Source organism: Podarcis filfolensis (assembly GCF_964270895.1).
Source record: "Podarcis filfolensis genome assembly, chromosome: 9".
NCBI classification, from domain to species: domain Eukaryota; kingdom Metazoa; phylum Chordata; class Lepidosauria; order Squamata; family Lacertidae; genus Podarcis; species Podarcis filfolensis.
The window spans coordinates 59,951,171-59,970,531 of record NC_139610.1 but is presented as its reverse complement, the minus strand read 5'-3'; the positions used below and the strand labels follow the sequence as shown (position 1 = coordinate 59,970,531).

Here is a 19,361-nt window from a genome sequence, read left to right as displayed (position 1 = left end):
ACAGGCCAGATTATTTAATGGCCATAGGCCTTGGGTATATGCTAAATTACAGTCAAAACTTTGAAAAAAGAAAAAAAAAAGGTTGGTAAAGCTTTGGTGAAACCCTATTTCTGGCCCTCAAAGGCATAACTGGATGATGTTTGCAGGCTAGTAAATTGTTTTTATATACAGTAGTTGCAGTGATGTTTCACCGACTCGTTTTTTATGTTTTGACCGCTTGCTTGTGTTTTACTGCTAGCTGCCTTGGGCACCATTTGATGGAAAGACGGGATACAATTTTCGATGGATATGCAAATATAGACATGTTCCTTCCCAGAACACTGTACAGAAGAAAGCTAGGCAAAATGGTTAATGAAATGCCTCCTGGAACAAAGTCCTGGTATTGTATTGATGTGGAGATGTCTTCTCAGTGCACAAGGTTCTGGGAAGGTGATTCTGCTTTTCACACTAGGATTGAGTGTCTGGCTGTTTCCCTTATCCCCCATGGTTTGCAAGAGATATTTGCAAGAGCACAGATACTTCTCAGAACTTAGTGGTAATAGTACAATACCTGCTTTGTATGCAGAAGATGTTGGGATCAATCCCTAGAAGCACTCCAGGTAGCGTTGTGGAACTCCTGCATGAAATGCTGCAGAGTGCTGCTGCCAGTCAGTGTAAACAACACTGAGTTTGAGTGACTAGTGATCTGACTCAGTTTAAGGCAGCTCCCTCTTCTCCCAAGGAAATGGATCCTATAGCAGCCGTTCCTGAAACTACCTGTAACCCAGAGAAGTAGGCAGCTGCATGCATGAAACAATGGAATGGCATATTCCATGTTTTGGGTGGAAGAATCACTAGATCTTGAATGACTGGTCACATTTGGAACTTAATGGCTCCCGGTGAAATTTCTAGAAGTTCAATGTTAAAGGAATCGATCTGGCTGCTCTGTCTTCAAATTCCATTACATAAGAGCAGTGTGTTATTCAGCATGAGACTGATTCTGGGTGATTATAGCCTTCCCCCCGTTGCTTAAAGCCATTCATTGTTCAGTCTTGTTCCTTATATTTACCACCCAAGACTTGTAATAATCTCCAAAAACGCACTGCCTGGAGTGTACAGTAGCTTAATAAATTGCTCTGTCTTACTTATATTTCTCTTGGCGTATCCCTGCTGGTGGGAAGTGATAATCCTGCAACAACGTTCTTTTCTGTTGACATTTATTCTTAATTAACCGTGCACCAATCTCTGTAGGTTTGTAATTTTCCAGAAGAAAATGTGCGTGACCAAAAATGTTTTGAATAGGAGTCACCCACTGTTACATCTTCACAAAGTATGCTACCTAGCTTGTTGTTGTTGTTTTGCATGGCTGGGAATGGGCAGCAGTAGAATGGCTCAGATAATAAACCACAGGCCTTAAATCCACAAAAATAGCATTTATTGGCCATTCTGTAAAATAGGGGCGTGGAACTGGTGGTCATCCTGATGTTGGTGCACAACAACTCCCACCACCCTTGAACCAGTTGCTATGCCGGCAAGAGCTGATGGGAGTTGAAGTCCAAATGACACCCAAAGGAACACAGATTCCGCCATCATTCTGCAATGCAACCTATAGCGCACACATGCAACTGGAGCAATGGACAGCTCTGCTTCTTTCAAGAAAATCTATTCACGTTTTTTGTTAAAACCCATTTAAAGGAAGAAACCCTATCAAGATACAATTTACTTTGAGGTTCGGGTTACACTAGTGTACAGATGGCTTACCTTTCCAATGGTTGAAAAGTGACCATTTAGAGTGCTTTAAACATTGATGTGGGGCAATCTTAGCATCCAAAGAGTAGATAATGACTCTTCATGTCCTATTCAAACTATTTTTCAGAGAAGCAGAGGAACAGGTCATTCAACTTTGGCTGAGACTTAGTTCTATGCTGTTTTGTAATTTCATTGATGCATTTGTTGTCATGGCAGACAAGGTGAAGCAACTGCCTCAGGCAGGAAGATCCAGTCAGCAGATCCCAATGCCGGCCTTTCTTCCATCCTTGTTCTTGTTGTAGATATTCCCTCCCTGCTTCTTCCCTGGCAGAGAGGGAAGCACAATTATGGGGTCAGCCTCAGGTGCCAAAATGTATTGGGCTAGCTCTGTTGGTTGTTATACATATTTGGATTGTTATGTTATGTTATGTTATGTTATGTTATGTTATGTTATGTTATGTTATGTTATGTTGGAGGAGGGTCGAATCCTCCATTGTATAGGTGTCTTCTTATTAATTAATCATTCTTGTTGTTTATTGGTTTGTGACTTGGTTATTTTACTCAAACTACCATTCAGACTTTTTTTTCTGAACCAGGTTTTGAAATTGAGTCAATGGCAAACTGGACTCAAACGATTAGTCCATCCATATTAGTATATTAATGGGGCTTCAAGGTTTCAGAACCTCCCCCATTCCTGCTTATGTTCTTTAAGTGAAGAAGCTAGGGACTCTACTCAGACCCTTCTGCATGTAAAGGATGTTCTGTTCTACTGAGGTAGGGCCCTTCCCGGTGAGTTTGTGATGATTGCAAATAATTCTCCGAATGGTTATGTAAATTCTGCCTATATGTAGATCTCTAAATATAGCTGATTACCATTCAAAAACAAATTATGGGTAGTATCATTATTCATTCTGTGTTTTAACTAAAGGGAGGAAATACACAAGGTGCATTTACATGCAGTCCTGTTCATCTGTAAAGGTAAAGGTAAAGGACCCCTGACAGTTAAGTCCAGTCGTGAACGACTCTGGGGTTGCGGCGCTCATCTCGCTTTACTGGCCGAGGGAGCTGGCGTTTGTCCGCAGACAGTTTTTTCGGGTTATGTGGCCAGCATGACTAAGCCGCTTCTGGTGAAACCAGAGCAGTGCACAGAAACGCCGTTTACCTTCCCACCTATTTATCTACTTGCACTTTTTGGCGTGCTTTCGAACTGCTAGGTTGGCAGGAGCTGGGACCGAACAACGGGAGCTCACCCCGTCATGAGGAGTTGAACCGCCAACCTTCTGATCGGCAAGGCCAAGAGGCTCAGTGGTTTAGACCGCAGCACCACCCGTGTCCCGCTTCCTGTTCATCTGTAGTTGGAAGTAAATCCTATTGTGTGAAATGGATCTTGTTCCCTAATAAGTGCTTTTGGGACTGCAACCTTGGAGAATATTTCCTCAACCAAATTACTTGTTATAATTCCAGGTTTTTAAATATATCACATGGCACCAGCTACTCTTATGTTTAGGTTGTGTATTATTATCATGACATGCAATATGTTTAAATTGCAACACAGACTGACATCCAATGATGTCCACCCACTTCCACAATGGAAATCTGTTTGTGCAATCTGTTTCTCCTCTCTGTGGTCCCTGAGTGTCCACAAAATCTGCTCCAGGGGTCCCTCAATCCTCCAGAAAAGCTTGGGGGGGGGGACAGTGCAGGGGGCTTCAGGAAAGAGGCGTGGAAGGAACACTGGGTGTTCTGCAAGTCAGCTAATTTGCCATTTTCGCATAATTTAATAAATGAAGATAAATCACTTGAGAGTAACCTCTGTGCTAGTTTGCCTTTGAGATTTTCAGATTATGTAGAGCTTTAGCAAGACCAAGCATTTTATTTTTGTGACACATAAATATGTAAGTATCTGCCAACACATATGCAAATAGACCTTCTTTCATAGAAAGCAATCCATTCATGCTGAGCCACAAAATCTGAATAAAAGAACGACTCTCATTGCATACAAAATATTAACTTGTTTCCCAAAAACTTTGTTGATGTATAGGGAGCACAAGTGTGACAACTAGTTAATTAGATTACCGCCATTTGTTGTCAGCCATCTTCAATTCCCATTGATAATCCCATTTATACTGGACATGTGTGGGCGCAGAAAAAGAATCACATCCACTGGCCCTGGCCCTGATCTCTGCACTTTCATTCAAACGTCAGGCTAGAGCAGATGTCTATACAAACTACATGCAAGTAAGCACTATATGTGAGATCTGTACCCCATATTTTGCAAATACTGAGCCTACTTTTGGACAACATGTATGCACCTATGGCGTGCTCATGTGTGGACAAATGCATAGAGACCAGGTGGGACCATCAAACATGATCCTGATTCCCTCCTATGTGTTTATTGTGCTTATACCTAAGAGAGCTACTGTATCAATTTTTCATCTGTAAGAAATTTGTCCATATGTTGCATCTGTGTTGGGAAGATATAAATACAGCATTGCTAATGCATTATGCTAACATTGCTTTAATCAGGTTATTATTAAAGGACTGTTTGATCTTTAAGGATGTTGATTTAATGGGAATTAATTTAATGATTGAATACTGTTTGTGCAGTGTTATCACCGGTAGCGATGCAGAAAATTGGAATCTCAGCTCAGTTAGAAAGAGGTTAGACTTTTCCGTTATCACAGTGGATCCTGATGCTTATGGAGTGAACTTGTTAGACCTCTATTTTATGATTTCAATATATATTTAAATGCATTGGTTTTATCTAAAAGTCACCGAGTACAGGAAGTTGGGTAACTGTTTTTATTATTACGCTGTTCTCATTTTATTTCGTTTTATTCTACTCTTTTTAATCAGTGACCCGAGTTCCTGTCTAAACTAGACTTATGAAAGCTCCTGAATTTTCTGTTCTTTCTCCCTAGACACAGAAAAAACACTCTCTTTTTTCACTCTCTACATTCCTCTCCCCACCCCTGCTAATCAGGCACAGAATAAAGGAAAAGAATGTTTCATATGAAGGTTTGTAAGGCTGAGTGAAAGATAGCTGCCTAAAGAGATCAGCAGCTGGCTAAGCTCATTTGTACTGGATATTATAAAAGAAATATTCTTTCACACATTCTGCTCATGCCTTAAAAGCTCATTCATGTAGCTTGATCAGTTTTGAATTAACAGCAGAGCATGTTGTGGAAATCCAGCGCTGCAAACTCACAAATATTATGCATATCCCAACATTTGCAGGCCCAGGTCCCATTTAAATTGTTACAGTGGCTGATATCATGAGGTTAATTTGACCTATACAAAAATATGTACAACCAAAAGGTAGTTTTCAACATGATAAAACTTGTGACATCTAGCCATTTAAGCTTATACACTTTGGCGCATAAATATGCAAGGAGGCCAAATCTTCTAACAAAGAAGACTGAGAAGAAAACCCACATAGAGTGAGACCTTGTCCAATGCACTTTGGCAGAGAGATTAATTTCCAAATGCAGGAGGCATTCGATTAGCATTTTCAGTGCAACTTGGCAGGGTGGTCCAGAGTGTGATGGTACAAAGTAGCTAACAGCACGATGCTAACCATGTTTACTCAGAATTGAATTCTGTTGAATGCATTGGGATTTACTTCCAGGTAAATTAGGTTAGGATTGCAGCCTGTATGATGGGCTACTCTCATCTGTAGCCTAACGCCACAAAAAGAATAGAGGACCTATCATCCATCAAACTAAAGGTGCAACACCTGCTTTTCACTGGCAGCTCCACCTCCTTCGAGGTTGTTTTAGGTTTCCCCACAAAGGGCTGTTTTGGGGTGTTGCCCTTAAACATGATTTCCAAGCACTGTAAAAATAATAATTAGATTCTGAATCTTTACAAGGTACCCAGTCCTTCCAAGTCCTTCCTGTATAAACTCACCTTTAAATTTCCCTATTGTGTTGAGTCATTTTGAGGTGGTGCTCAATCTGTCTTATCCTCTATAAATTTGTCTAATCTTCTTTTAAAGCCCAGTTGGTGGACATCGCTACATCTGGTGACAGCAAACTCTGCAGTTTAACTATGCATTTTGTGAAGACATACTTCCTTTTGTCTTCCCCAACCCTTCCAACATTTGGCTTCGTTGTATGGCCCCGAGTTATAGAATTATACGAGGGGAAAGAAAAGCATTTTATCTTTCCCTTTCTCCATACCATGCATATTTTAGACACTTTCATCATGTATCCCCTTTTCTCTAAACTAAAAAGCCCTAAATGTTTCCTGATAGGCGAGTAGCTCCAACCCCTTGAGGTTTAGTTCAATAATACATTCTCTAAACACATCAATATGCATCTTTATTTAGTAATTCCCACATAACAGCTTTGGAACTAGTTTATTGTGTTACAGAAAACACTCTTAGGTGATCACTAAGCTACTTGCAGTGAGAGTTGGGATCAATGCAAAGACAGCTAAGAAGCATGTCAGAAGTTGAGGTAGATTTCTTGGTGTTGCTTTTTAGCAAATTCGCAGTTCCTTATTATCTGGCACTTCATTTATACAAATAAAGAAGTTAAGTGCACTGTGCAACATCTACAGAGAAACCTTGTGACTGGGATTAGTATACAGACAAATTCATACAAATAAAAATTTTGCTTCAAGTACTGTACTGAGAAAATGTTTCCCCAGATTAATCTAATAAAAGCCACATGGAACCACAGATGGGGAGCATTTAGTCTGGAAGCACCATAGTTCAGTGGTAGAGCATCTGTCTTGTATGCAGGACCCAAGTTCAATCCCCAGTATCTCTAGGTAGGGTTGTGAGAGAACCCTGCCTAAAATCTCCCTATCCTTAAATTGCCTGCCCTTTTATATACATAATGTACAAATCGCACATTGTACACACATGATTTGTGTGGTGTCATACATGCGTACTGCCGGAGCAGGGCTGGATTTAGATTTGGTGAGGCCCAAAGCTACTGAAGGTAATGGGGCCCTTTATATGTCCAGCTGTCCGTTGTCAACAACAAATTGCCACTGTTTTTGTGTTGAATATATGCTATATGGTAATTTATGGACCTAATAGGTATCTAAAGCCTAAAGTTTTTTATCTTATATTTTGGGGATGTACATCCAGGTTTTTTTTCCTTTAATTTTTTTTGGGGCCCCCAAGAGAGTGGGGCCCTAAGCTATAGCTTGTTTAGCTTATACATAAATCCGACACTGTCCCAGAGGCAGTCCAGGGTATCTATAATGTAAAAAAATGTTATTGTGGGCTAAGTCTTGGATAGTTTGCAAGTACTAATATGACTTGTTTGCTCTAGAAGGATTTTTCTGCAGTTCACCTCCCTCTGAAGACTGCATTGCATTGCACTATGCCATTGACTAATGAGTGGGTCTGTCCTACATTACAGGATCGGATTGCCCTTAAGGTTTCTTTTTGTGGTTATTTGATGTCACTACATTCTCCAGGAACACTCGGAAAGATGTTACCCATAGTATGTCAGCTGCAGAGACAATGATTTCTCAGAGTTTGGCAGATAGTTCACATTTTGTGAATACTCAACCATTTCACATATAAGATTTGCACACATGATTGCTAAGGTCACACTGCAGGCTACTGCAGAAATCAAGGGATTTTACTCAAAAGTGAATAATTAACAGGTGTAGGAACTAGACTCAGATAAGAAAAGTACTAATTAATATTAATATTATTGCAGGAGAATGCAGCAAGTCATCTTTTGCTCCCCTAATCTTCCTCCTCCCCTTCCTTTTTGCTAATGTTCATCCATGATGAAAAACGAAATGTCAGCCCCTGAGGCTCATTATCTGTTGTTGTTTTTAAAGCATGCAAAGATCAAGCTGGGGGGGGGCTTTAAAAAAAAGAACTGCAACACTTGTCTACATTCTGCAAATTTGTTTCAGTGTAGATTGTCCTACAGAAATAATTGGTGTTCTCATTATCTTCCTGCTAGTAACATGAACAGAAACGAAAATTGGGTGGGTTGGTGAAAACTGCAATATTCTGCAGCCTAAGTGGAGAAAATGTTAAAGGATAATACTAATAAGAAACAAATGTGGAATTTTCAAGGCATATATTTCTCCACCAAATTGCTAGTTAGATAAATGGACTTGCAGGACTCTGTTTCAGGAATGGAATCTTGCGAGTTTTCTTAGGAAATAATAGTCCTGCCTTGCAAAACTGGATAAAAAGTAGACTTTGAGAGAACAGGGCCGTTGTACAGATGGATCAGAGTAGAATACCCAACCACATATTACCCATCCATCCTCTTGGTAGCTTCATGACCATGAGGGACTTCAAAAGTCAGGGCTGAATTCAACTAGAGAAAGCCAACGCAAAGGCTCCTGGTAGCCCAGTGGGACTTTCCATCCTCTCCTCCCCATGTGTCCCCTGCACCTCTCCCAAATCTGTTCTGGGTCAGGAGAACCCAAGGAACAGTGGGGTGGGGGGCATTCCATCTGGCAAACAGAAATGCTTGTGATAACGGAACCATCAAAAGAGTATGATGTTGAATTCCTCCCCCAATGTGGTATAGCGGATAGAGCATTGGACTGGGGAGACCTTGGGGAAGGGACCATATCTCAGTGGAAGAACTCATGTTTCATGTGTAGCAAGTCCCATGTTCAACCTCTGGCAACATACAGGTTATGGAGAGGAGGGACCCTCTTTGTCTGAGAAATGGAAAGCAACAGTCAGAGTAAATTATAGTGGACTAGACGGGCAAGTTGTCTGACCTACTATAAGGCAGCTTCCTGTTTTCCTAAAGCTCCACTTACCCATGAAACTCACTAGGTGGCTTTGGGCCAGTTACTGTATCTCAGGCTACCTATTGCTATTTATTGGAAGAACAGCACATTGGAAAGATAATGAGTGAAGGGAAATAACTGATAGAAGCCTGGAAACAGGCTCATGTTAGGGCAGGAATGGGGTCATCTGTGAGGAGTCAGAATCCAACAACATCTGGAAGCCACAGGTTGGCCACTTCTGCTATCTCCATGCCGCTCGAGCTCAGGCTTTCTTTCCCAGGAATCTTGTAGAGGACAGTAATGACTACCTCACATCTGCTTCGTGTCAGAAACTGAAATTCAAGATTCCCACAGCTTTTAACATACTATGGCTCAGTTTTCTTATATTAGGATAAAGGCTTGTTAAGCAGACACACCCCTATGGCTTATTATCATTCTGTTTAGCTGGTTCTGATTATACCTTAGCTTTTGGACTGATTAAAAAAAGACATATCATGATCAAATCAGTTTTTGGCCTTGTTTACAGATTCTGGCATTTCATCTCCTTTGGAAAGCAAATTAATATCATAAATGACATCTTATTGAAGCAAGATGGCTGCATCTAGCTGAATAGTTTGAAAGGTCAACAGTAATTAAGAGTTTAGAAGTAAACACCTGTGTACTCATGAAGACAAGGGCATTCTGACCTAACACTTCCATCGGGCTGATACAACTAGCAAACTACTCCTGAAAAGCAAGAAGGATGAACATATGAAGCTGCTTCATCCTATCAGACCATGGATTCTTTGAGTATGACACTGTCTGCTCCTGAACATGGATGACCTGAACCCTGTAGTCCATCTCTTGGTGGCCTTGATACTGGATTACTGCAATGCACCCTTTGTGGGGCTGCTTGTGGGCTGGGTTGGGAAGCTCCAGCAGGCGCAGAGTGTGGTAGCCAGACTGCTGATGGGGACATATAGCTGACAACATGTGACATCATTGTTCAAACATCTGCACTGGCTGCCCATTTGTTACCAAGCTGAGTTCAAGGTCCTTGCATTAACTACCAAGTCCTGCACAACTTAGTCCCAGGATATTTTAGGGACTGTCTGAAGTCTTATATCCCAACTGCTGAGTTGTTGAGGCTCATTTGACACTGGCGCAACATGAAGTCATTAGTCTCATTGGCCCAGCCCAGTGGAATGCTCTTTCAAGAGATCTTTCCTAGCCCTGTTGCATGAGATAATTTTAACTAAAGATAGGAGGGATTAAACTGAGGACCTCTTCCATGCAAAACATATGCTCCGTGTCTGATATAAAAAACTCCTCTCACTGGGTCTGGTATTACCTGTGAATATTCCACTTGATTAAAATCTTAGCCTGGCGTAACCTCAGCTTGAATCTTTCCGTAGAATTTCATCTGTTTCATTTTCCTGCTTATCCCTGGCTAATACTATTTGCCTTCCTTATCTCTAGTTCCAAAATTAAGAATAAATCAAATTATATTAGAAACATATATGACAACTCTGGGAGGGGGGAACAAGAATTATTATTTTTTCTTTCAGTTATGTTAGTTGTTTCAGCGAGATATGGGTATTTTTTTTTGTGCACTAATTGAACATTTGGCAGGAGCAAAGGGATATATAAAGGCTGTCTTCTGGGTCCTGTTCCCCACCACACCTGATCTGAATTAGACAGGTAATAATCAGAGACGCTTCTCTGGTTTTTGTGACAGTTTTATGGAATGTTCTCCTTGGTAACCTTGCTTGGCATCAACACTGATAACTGTTTGGTGCCAGCTGAGAGCTTTTTTTAAAAAAAAGAGTTATTTGCCCAGGTATTCAACATGCGTTATCTCTGGAATGAAATTATGATTTTACCTGTTCTGCTGGGTTGTATTGATCTATATGAGTATTCCTTTGCTGTTACTGTGTTTTGCAAAGGTGTTTTATTGTTTTAATATGTGCGCTGACCAGAGAGTCTTGTATTGATGGGCGGTGTAGGAATTTACGAACCAAATAAATACCGCAACGCCCACTTTGTTTTCCTGGGGAAGTTAAAGATCTGCAACACACTCACTGTTTTTATGAGTAGGCACCCACCTTCCAAAGAAAGACATCTGCATCATAATGCCCAAGGGCATTAGCAAACTGAAAACTCTGGGGCTAGTTCCAGACCAAAGCATGTTTGGAGCAGGCCTATTGAAAACAATGAGACATAATTTAATCATCCCTAGTTTAGGTCCCATTGATTCTGATGGGTTGACTCTAGATAAGACCAAGACTGCAGCAAATCTATACACAGTAGCTACCTGAGATTAAGTCCCATTGAAGCCAAAGGGTCTGAGTAGGACTTCAACACATATCTACACTTAGCTTGTGTGGGACAGAAAACCTACAGTGATAGAGCCAGCTCTTCGCCCTTCCTTTCCTTGAATGAATGAATTCCTTACAGGAGAACTTCATCTATGAATGAAAGACATGAGGTTGACTTTCAGTTGTTCCTCTTCTTCCTGCAAATTCACCTCAATTAAAAACAGTGGGAAATGGCACTTAGTTTTATTCATGAGTTTGAAAAATGAGAACACAAATGTTCTTGAGAAATTGCAGGTTTCCCCTTCACCACCCCGCCTGTTTCAATTTAATTCACAGCAAACTACAGAGATTGACACTAGAAGGTTAAAGGGACAATCAGTCCTATTGGGCTCATTTAGTCTGCCTGTCTAAAAAGTTCCATTTGATTGTAATTTGGTTTTTGATTGAAACCATCCAAAAAGCATTACCTTAAAAACCCTGTAAAATGAAAATAACCCATTAAAATATTTCATTTATAGCTATGACATGAGGTTTCTACAAGTTACACTTAAACATTTCATCTTCCCAAAGTCTTAATATTGAATTAGTATCTCTAGATAGAATGAGGAGATTCTAATTTCTGATAATGATACAGTTTCAGAAGTAGGTGGAAATGTATTTCTGGCTACATGAGAGACCAACATTGATCTTATTTACTTAGAGGGTTTTATTTTTAAAGACAAAAGATCCAGGCAACGTTTATAATTAACTCAGATTTCCCCACATTTTATTTCTAAAGAAAGAACAAGTACCTTGGCTCTCTCTGAACTTTTCTAAAGGGCAATTCCATCTTTTTCTCAGTGTACTCCTACCTGATAAAACAGTTATCAAGAGTTTGATAATTGCTAGCTTTAGAAATTCAGAATAATGATAGAACAGGGTGGGGGCACGCTTGATATGGGTGTAAAACCCAGTGATTAATTTATAAATAGTGAGGCCTTCCATGTTAGACACATCCTTTGGTTTGTAAGCATCAGGAAAAACCACTGCAGCTATCCTTCTGACATTTGGCAGGAATCAGCCCCTCAGAAGGACCTCCCAAGCATGCACAGTTCATCCGGTTCTAGCAAAAACATAAAAAGTTATAGAAAATCACCTTTACTTTTTTTAATAAATAAAATCAGACTTCAAAGTGCCTAGCCCAAACACTTTTCTATAAATAAACCATAAGTATTATTATTATTATTATTATTATTATTATTATTATTATTATTATTACTATTACTATTACTATTATCTTGACTGTATTTGATTAAATTTGCAGGCATGCTTGCCCATTCTAAAGAGATGAAGCCTGTGAATTTTCAAAAGAAGAGCTGCTACAGCTTTCTTGCAAGGGCAGCTTTACAGTCCTGATGTGGTTAAAAAAAAAGGATTCGCTTAAGCTCCTTTGGATTGGGGCGCTTCAGAGAGATCCTGCTTTGGCTCTGAAAAGCCCTGAATCTCTCTGAAGTTCCCCACTTCAGTTCAGAATTCATCCAATGCAGTGGCGTGCGGTGAAATAGGGGAATAGTTAGAGCCAGAGGCGCCATCTTGCGAGGGCGATTGGTAGGGGGACGTTGTGTATGTGATGTTGCGACATCCTGATGTCACAGGAGGGAGCATCATGCCTCCCTCCCCAAGCTGGGCATAAGCTTCCCAAGCTTTGGAAAGGAGGTACCAGGCCTCTGACAGGAAGCCAGGCAGGCTTTGGGAAGGTGACATAAGGGATCTTGGACCCTGTCAAAGCATCATGCCTCCCTCCCTAAGCTGAGCAGAAGTTTCCTGGACTTTGGGAAGGAGGCTCCAGGCTTTAATACTCTAATTTACAGGGAACATTTAGGAGACTAGCCTAGTCCCCCAAGTCCAGGGATGTCCAACAGGTTGATCGCGACTCACTGGTCGATCGCGGAGTGCCCCTGTTCAATCGCAGGACCCTGATAACCTCAAAAAACTTCTGCTGATCCCTCCAAAAAAGAGCTCAACAACTTTGGTCAATCCAATGGGTTGATCACTGCCAATTTTTTTACACTGGGAGTAGATCGCAGTGTCTTGGAAGTTGGACATGCCTGCCCTAGTCCACTGACAACCTGCCATTGATCCAATGCATACCAATAATGTTCCCAAGCACTGTAAGAGTTTAATTAAGGTCATTGATTAAGACCATCTATATGAGGTAGAAATGTTTCAAGTGTTTAAATAGACTGCTTTTGTTCAGAGTTCACAAAATCTCCATTTCTCATCTATAGCTATCTATCTAATATATATCTATATTTCATACATATATATACTGCTGAATGAACTCATTGTAGAACTCAGTTGTGCGGACAAACCCTCTCCCTTTATGCTTTTAATGGTCTTCACTTTGCAGGCCTCAATTACAGTCTCCAACCTAGTGCATTTTAAAGGTAAAGGTAAAGGTACCCCTGCCCGTACGGGCCAGTCTTGACAGACTCTAGGGTTGTGCGCTCATCTCACTCTAGAGGCCGGGAGCCAGCGCTGTCCGCAGACACTTCCGGGTCACGTGGCCAGCGTGACAAGCTGCATCTGGCGAGCCAGCGCAGCACACGGAACGCCGTTTACCTTCCCGCTAGTAAGCGGTCCCTATTTATCTACTTGCACCCGAGGGTGCTTTTGAACTGCTAGGTTGGCAGGCACTGGGACCGAGCGACGGGAGCGCACCCCGCCGCGGGGATTCGAACCGCCGACGTTTCGATCGGCAAGTCCTAGGCGCTGAGGCTTTAACCCACAGCGCCACCCGCGCCCCTAGTGCATTTTACTCTAGTGAATAATCCTATTGGTACCAGTGGAGCTGTGATCTTAGAATAAGGAAGTTTGGGACCAGTTTACTTGAAGGATCACCTTGCCCCATATGTGCCCTCTCCACTGCTTTGATCTGCAGAACCAGCATTTTACAAGTGCCACATAATGCTTGTTCCACACTTGTGAGGAATCTATATTTTACTGTGGAAGCCCCTATTCTTTGGAACTCCCTGTCACTTAATATGAGGCTGGTGCCTTCAACGTACTGTTTGTGACATCTGCTAAAATATAATAAAAAAGATTGTTTAGGCAAGCCTGCAGAGATACATAATTTTATTATGCATATCTATATTTTGATAATTTTTGTTTCTGCTAATTGCTGTCAGTTGCTGTCTGTTAATTTCAGATCGTTAATAAATATTTTGTTCTATGTTAATGTTAACCACTTATAAGGTGTGTTTTTTTAACTAAAAGGTATATAAAACTTGCTAAATAAATAAAATGACAAGGAAGCTGCAATTAAGTCTTCTTGCTCTCTATTTCCTACTCCACAGGAGGAGAGGTTCCCTATACAACACTGGCAACTCGGATGATGATGGGTGCCTGGTGGCTCTTTGCCTTGATTGTCATCTCCTCCTACACAGCAAACCTAGCGGCCTTTCTTACCATCACTCGTATTGAGAACTCCATCCAGTAAGTTACTGCAAGTTCCAAAAGGGAGAGGGAAGGGCTTATATGTCCCCCAGTATCACAATTATCCATAATACAGCAAGGCATATTTTTGGGCAAATGCAGCAATGCCCCACCAGCCTCATCCTGGCCTCAGCCATCCCTCACCTGTCTGCATTCCTACTGACGATGAGTCCAGCAGGTGTCACTACTTTCAGGTTCCTCCTTGGTCCCAGTTTCCCCCTGTAGAATTCAGCAGGGAGGAGGATGGGGGCAAAACTAGCCTATCGTTGGCTGTGGCTGCATCTGTCATTTGCTCTGGCTCCACCTACTGTTGGTCTCCCTACATACCACCCTACCAGTCGCTATGGACACAACCCACCCACTGTGTACATCTCCTCCAGTACTTTTCCTAACAATGTTCATGTTTTTTACTTCCCCACCCAATCAAGGCTACCATTTCATTTTCATGTTCTTCCCTGTGTACCAGTCATTGCGCCCTAGTAAAACTATCCCCCCCAGTTATTTATATCCTGCTTTTAACACTAGCTCCTAAAGCAGATTACATACAAATAGGACAATAAAAATGCACTAAAGCAAATAAAAGATAGCAGCCGTGCAACCGATTAAAAACAGGTGGCCTATAAAAACTGCACAATCCGTTAAGAAATGCCTTGGGTGGGGGGAGGGGAGAGACCTTCAATGCCTGTCTAAAAATTGGGAGGCTGACACATCACATCATCCTAGGCAATGAATTCCACAGCTTATGTGCCACCACTGAAAAAGTGTGGCACTTTTTACCAGGGCTGGCTCAAGACATTTTGGCGCCTGAGGTCAACCAAAAAATGCCCCTCCCTGCCAGGGACGAAGGGATGAGTGAAGCTCTATGTCATGAACAGGTGGGGAATAAAGATTGACATTGGGATCTGCTGCTCCAGTGGACTTTGCCATCTGAGGTGGTTGCCTCACCTGGCCCCATGGGTGGGTTGGCCCTGCCTTTTACCCACAAATTCAGTTTCTGCTAAAACAGGCTAGAGCACAAGAACTCCAGTGATGGTCTTAAGGCTTGGGTGTTTTTACTTTTTTAAATACCTTGTTCTTTTTCCATTTCAGCACAATCACTCAAAAGTTGAGTGTTACCCACAGTGCAGAATTTATGTGTAGGGATGCAAGCTTGGATTACCTGCTTATTCTTAAGGAGTTGGCCCAGCCTAACTATTTGATATTATCCTGGAGTCTCAAAGTTTTTCTTCTGTTAGGGTCTTGGCATTTATTAGGTTAATAGAAAACAACAGAAATGTGTTTTTTTTAAAAAAAACTTTCAGTTTAGTTTTTTCCCCTCCCCCCATATTAAATACAACATGGTGGCTATCGATGAATTTCAACTGTACTTATTGGTTGGTTTCCATCAGTCACTTTCCAATAGTGGTTATTGGTCACCTTCAAATTCCAACTATTCATTATTTTCAGTTGTGGATATTTATTATCATTACCATCTCTTTTGCACCTCTTTCTGCTGCAAGTGAAGCCTCAGGAAGAGCAATTAGTAGAGACGAAAGGGAAGAGTAGAAATGTTCCCATACCCTCAAATGGAGGAGCTCTATGTGTCTATATTGGTACACACCTAGAGCCCATTCTGATTCGTTCCAAGGATGCAGTCAGCAAGTGGATGCCACTGCTGAGTGGTGGAATTGGGAACTACAATCTGCCCTCATGCATTCTTCTGACACAGGGGCGTGTCAACTGAGCTCCCTGAGAGGTAAAAAAAGATAGTATAATACTTGCATTCCCTATAAAATAATGATAATAATCATAATGATAATGACAGAATAACCTATAGTATAAAAACGTGCTGTGGTACACATGTGTGAAGAATGATACTGGAGTTCCTTTTCCATTTCATTTTCTCATGCCATAATTGAGATCAAACTGAGAATCCCTCGTAAGGAAGGCTGAGGAAAGCAATCTACAGTGTTGCTGTTGGAGAGGGCCATTGATGCTTAAATCCAATAAATGTTTCTTTTCAAAGAAAGGGAGAATGCTGTGTTTTCTCCAGTTTGCCAGGTTATGTAGTGTTGGTGTTGTTTTGGGGTGGGATTAACCTGATCCATCCAGACCTACCTATAAACAACTGCGATAACACCAGTGGTACTTTCCAATATGCCTGCCTTTGCAGAGCACCAGATCATTTGCTTTCCTCTGCCTTGTCTCCTTTATTCCTTATAACGAGAGAGAGAGAGAGAGAGAGAGAGAGAGAGAGAGAGAGAGAGAGAGCTCCATGGGCAAAGCTTTATCTGAATTAGAGTAATAAATAAGTGTGTGCTTCAGAATAAGCAATAAGATGTTTGGCCTCATTATTTAGTGACTAATTGCTCCTGCACAGACAGCTTACAAGACAGTTCTAATAGCAGCCTCATGCTCAGCAGACATGTTGCTGTTTGCCGTGTGGAATCATAAAAATCTGTTTTCTAGTTTGCAACTCCTGTGTAATCAATACCTTCCAATTCTGAAAAGAGTGTTGCTGAGGAATTACAAAATGTCAGGGCCGAAATTAGTTGTTTTTCATTGTTGTGGTTTTGTGTGGTTTTTTTTTTTTTTTTAACCAAACTAAATATGGGGAGTTGATAAAAACCCAGTGTTCTGATCCTGGCTACTGCAACACAAAACTGTGGTTGACACCATTTAAGCTAAAGCAACATCCTGAACATGACAACTGAGACAGAGGCAAATTAATTTGAATCATTATATTTGACCTGTTTGCATTAGAATTTCATGTGTCTCACCAAGCCAACACACTGCAATGCCACAGACATAAACTGACTTAGTAATCAGTCAGACTGTCCTTGGAACTGTAATTTTGGGGAAGTGAAGAGGGGTTTTTCCTGTCTGCTTAACAGTTTATATACTGCTTAATAGCATAGTTGCTAAGTAGTGTGCAATAATAATATAAGTACCTTTTACTGCTGGGACTAGGTGTGCTCTTTTCAGTGTTCCCAGTCCCAACACAAGCTTTGCCTTCTGCTTGTGCTGACCTATTGGAAATTCTGAATTTGTGTTGACAAAATAGCATAGTCAGTAAGGCTCACAATGAAAGCTGGGGATAGGGATGCAAGTACAGGTGCTGTGGTCCTGCTATTTGTCCATATCCTAGTATTTCTACTCTGACCATCAACAGCTCTGTAGAGCAACCATAGTCAACATAGTGCCCTCCAGATGTTGTAGGACTATAACTTCCATCAGCCCAAACTAGCATAGCTTTGGGTCAGGTATGATGGGAGTTGTAGTCATCTGGAGAGCATCACGTTGACTATGCCTTATATCAGGCAGACACCTGTCCCATCACCTGTTCCATGATCCCTTTAACTGGAGAGTCTGGGGTTGAACATGGGACATTCTGCAGGTAAAGGATGTGTTCTCCCATTGAGCTATTGTCTTCCCTCTAAATGGAGTTTTTGGAGGGTTTTCTCCTCTGTATCGTAACCTTTCTCTTTATAATCATACTTCCTTTAACTCATTCTCTTATTGTCTCTCTATCAAGCTGTTGGGAAAGGAAACTCATTTATGGCACTGCGTTGGTCTGCCTTTTGAGAGACGAAAGAATAACTCCTAGAGTTTTAAGATGTGCAGGGAAAATATTTTTCCCCACTGCTGTTTCCCAACAGACTGTTCTACAGCATCTGTTGCACCTATCATTTATACTAACAGCAATACATGTAGGGGAAATTGCTGCGCTGGCTGTTATGTTGGGGAATTATATAGCCACACTGAGTCCTGATTAAAATTTGCAAGGTGTTCTCATTAGAAACCGGGGACTTAGGAACTGCTTCCTCCTACCCCATTCCCATAATGCGCACAGCAAGTACCCTTACAATTGCAGGATATTACAATATACGATGTGATGTTGCGGAGCGTGTTGTCAGGAGATGCAGAAGGTTATTAAGAGAAGTGGTGGTGACTTGAAATTAGAAATGGCGGTGTCTTACATTTTTACAGCAACCTTCATCACATTGTTTGAAAGCTTTGACAAACTGATACATTAAACCTCATTTATAGGAACACAAATGTGCACAGTGCTGTCTGGAACACTGACAGCATCCAGGGAGGGGGGCAGGGACAGCTCAAGACATTTTGCTGCCAAAAGCAAAGAACAAGATGGTACCTACTCACATTCCACATACAGAAGCCAGCTAGTGGGAATGGGAAGGTATACTTCAGCACAACTGACACCAGCAGGCTAGATTTGGCAGCTGTGGTGCACACAGCTCTTAACATATTGGCAATGCTCCCTGACCCTCAGTAGCTGCCACTTGAGGCAGCTGCCTCACTCTGTCAAAGGATAGGGCCTGCCCTGAAGAGGGAGAGCTAACAAATCTAGTTTCTAGTGATACTAGTCAATCAGAAACACCATCACAATGTCCAGCATGCACATGTACATAATGACCCTGTCTGTTGGAATGCCCTGATCCAGCATAGCATTATTAAATGCCTACATCAGAATTCAGCTGACCATTTTTCCTTCAGCAACATAAGAAGAGTCAAAGGCCCACCCAATCTAGTATTCTGGTTTGTTCGCATGGTGTTCACAAAGTGGCCAAGCTGTTGTCAAGCAGAACATGAGCACCACAGCACCTTCCCCAATCATGTTCCTCAGCAAGCAGTATTCAGAGGCATACTATAATCCATGGCAATTGTGACTAGTAGTCATTGATAGACTTATCTTTCATGCATTTGTCTAATGCTCTTTTAAAGACACCCAAGATGGTATCCAATACTATGTCTTGTGGATATGTCTTGTCCATAGTTGTACTATGTTATGTGTGGAGAAGTACTTTATTTTATCTGTCGTGAATCTGCCAATCTTTATGCATAATCTTATGCATCTCTTATCATGTCCATCCCCCTTACCATTTTTTTATAAACTAAAAAGCCCCAAATGTTCTAACATTTCCTCACAGAAGAATCTGCCCTAGAATACAATGTTTATGTTATGTTTGCATCCAGCACTTAAGCTAACGTACATGAAAATGTTCAGTTTTATATATGCAACAACACTTTGACAAACATTTATGTGAGAGGAGTGCTTGGTCAAAGGTTACTCTGTGGGTTTTGTGGCTGAGCAGGGAAATGAAACCCTTGTCTATCCACTGCATCCTG

General features: G+C 41.4%; 1 protein-coding gene across 7 annotated transcripts in view; it reads left to right on the top strand.

Annotated features, from left to right (window-relative positions):
• GRID2 (glutamate ionotropic receptor delta type subunit 2) overlaps positions 1-19,361 on the top strand; it is an 802,847-nt gene that overhangs the window by 647,762 nt on the left and 135,724 nt on the right. For all 7 annotated transcript variants that reach the window (XR_014538421.1, XR_014538422.1, XR_014538423.1 and 4 more), the window contains exon 12: positions 14,093-14,231. Coding sequence is in view for 4 of the 7 variants with exons in the window: in XM_083571111.1 (XP_083427237.1) it covers positions 14,093-14,231 (139 nt within the window). In the remaining 3 variants the exon portion in view is untranslated. The remainder of the gene's footprint in view (positions 1-14,092; positions 14,232-19,361) is intronic.